We start from the raw sequence: 2,500 nt of genomic DNA on the forward strand, positions 1-2,500 counted from the left end.
AATAAAGGACAGTAGCAGTGAAGACGTACCCAGGCAAATCATTTGCATCTCCAAGTCACCAACCCTTGTGTTCATTGTTTTCATTGTTCTTGTCACACTTAAGTCGATCACTCATCATCACAGGACATTGTGAAACCATGTCTCCTAACAGTCTACACCTTACAGCGCTATCACGTCAGCGCTTTTCAATGTAAAGGAAATGCGTACGATCGTACGATCTGGGCTCGAAAATAATTTCAGTGGCCAAGGCATTAATATGTATATTTAAAAGTAATTGGAGAACATGAAAGTCCGACCTCATTTGACCAGCAACAAAACCGACTGTCGTTGAAATGACATTGAGAATTGTCTTTTTCGGTGGAACTCCATGTGAGAAGTACAATGCACAATACCACCAGTGGCCACTAGATGGTGTGGCATGCCCTCTAGATGGCCGATTGCTCCCCTGTAAGAAGTCCACTTTATCAGACACAGTCATCTAACGTTTAAATGGACTGACTTATATAGCGCCTTATTCCAAAGCGCTTTACAACGGCCTCTCATTCACCCATTCACACACCAATGGCGGCAAGCTACCATGCAAGGCGCCGGCCCGCTCATTGGGAGCAATTTGGGGTTCAGTGTCTTGCCCAAGGACACCTCGACATGTGGCCAGTCGGGGTTCAAGCCGCCGATCTGCCAACCTTGCAAACATTAGACGCCGGCTCTTCCTCCTGTGCCACAACCGGCCACACAGTACAAATGCACACACGCACAAACACACACACACACACGCACACACACACACACACGCACACAAGCACGCACACACACTCACCTGACCTCTGTTGTGTGTGTTTCTCAGCCCTGGTAGACGAGGCGAAGCGCGCCGTAGGGAACATCAAACCAGAGTCTCTGTCTGAGATCCGCTCCCTGCGCATGCCCCCTGACGTCATCAGAGACATCCTGGAGGGCGTGCTGCGACTGATGGGCATCTTCGACACCTCCTGGGTCAGCATGAAGAGGTGAGAGACGGGGGGGCGGGGAAGGAGAGGGAGAGAGAGAGAGAGGGAGAGAGAGAGAGAGAGAGGGAGAGAGGGAGAGAGGGAGAGAGGGAGAGAGGGAGAGAGAGAGAGAGAGAGAGAGAGAGAGAGAGAGAGAGAGAGAGAGAGAGAGAGAGAGAGAGAGAGGAGAGAGAGAGAGAGAGAGAAGAGAGAGAGAGAGAGAGAGAGGGAGAGAGGGAGAGAGGGAGGGAGAGAGAGAGGGAGAGAGAGAGAGAGAGAGAGAGAGAGAGAGAGAGAGAGAGAGAGAGAGAGAGAGAGAGAGAGAGAGAGAGAGAGAGAGAGAGAGAGAGAGAGAGAGAGAGAGAGAGAGAGAGAGAGAGAGAGAGAGAGAGAGAGAGAGAGAGAGGAGAGGGAGGAGAGGGAGGGAGGGAGGGGGAGGGAAGGAGGGAGGGAGGGAGAGGGGAGGGAGGAGAGAGGGAGAGGGACTTGCTCTTTAATTATGTTTTTATAGCCACTTAAACCATGTAAAGCACTTTGTGTTAAAACATCTAAAAAAAGGAAGGAACCAAACCGGAGAAGGCGTAGACGTGCTGTGGTGTTTATCTCTCCCTCCGCTGCCTCTGAAGTCATGACAATAGGATTAAAAAAATTAATGTTATTTAGCACACAGTAAAAAAACATATTCATCCACATGATAACCATAATCCATCACAGAGAGTAGAGCAGGGAGGACGAGGCACCCTGAGGGCTTACGGAGCGTCTCCCTGGGTCATGGAACGTGATCACACTTTATGTGAAATAAATCATAGAAGAATATTAAAATGACTGAACAAAATAGAGAGACCAATAAAGAAATGCTATAAATGAAAGATAATAAAAAAAAAAAAAAAAATAATAAAAAATAATAAAAAAGAAGAAGAAGAAGACTTAAACTCTACTGGGTCTTTTATTTTGCAGTGTAAATTAGCCTGCCTCCTACACAGAAAAACTGCAAAATTGCTTTATACTAGCTTATCCTGATGTGATTTTGAAAATGTCAGGATACTGGGTGGTAGAACGCACATATCTAGGAAAAGTCATGAAAGGAGGGTCCTGAAATTTGATCGAGTGCAAAGATATAACACTTTGTTTTACTCACAGGACCCCTCATGGCTGATTGAGTGTTAAGCACTGGCAGTCAGCATAGAGGAAGTCCCAGAGAAAAACTAATCTGCCTTGATGATGAGTTGTGTGAATTGAGTGAGCTCGGCCTACTCTGAGCAGTGTTCACAAGGGTGTGTGTGTGTGTGTGTTGAATAACTGAATATGAGTAATAAACTGGGTGTTTGCTCTTAATTATAGTTAGAAGAGTATATTACTTCAGACGTGAATGAGCTCTTTCCTTACCACATGTAAAGCTTGCGTCTCTCTCTTGTTTGTCTCTCCATCTCTGTGTTTCTCCCTCACTTCCGCTCGTCTCCCCCGTAGTTTCCTGGCTAAGAGAGGCGTGAGGGAGGACATTGTGACATTCGAAGTGA

General features: G+C 46.7%; 1 protein-coding gene across 1 annotated transcript in view; it reads left to right on the forward strand.

The window, feature by feature from the left end:
* The window catches only part of dync2h1 (dynein cytoplasmic 2 heavy chain 1), a gene marked incomplete at both ends in the record, with an annotated part of 167,986 nt that overhangs the window by 77,369 nt on the left and 88,117 nt on the right, over positions 1–2,500 (forward strand). Inside the window, 3 exon segments of the mRNA XM_080542931.1 lie at position 845; positions 848–1,004; positions 2,451–2,500. The exon segment at positions 2,451–2,500 is cut by the window's right edge and continues 74 nt beyond it. Coding sequence (XP_080399057.1) covers position 845; positions 848–1,004; positions 2,451–2,500 — 208 coding nt within the window.

Source organism: Nansenia antarctica (assembly GCF_963989245.1).
Source record: "Nansenia antarctica genome assembly, chromosome: 12".
Lineage (NCBI taxonomy): Eukaryota > Metazoa > Chordata > Actinopteri > Argentiniformes > Microstomatidae > Nansenia > Nansenia antarctica.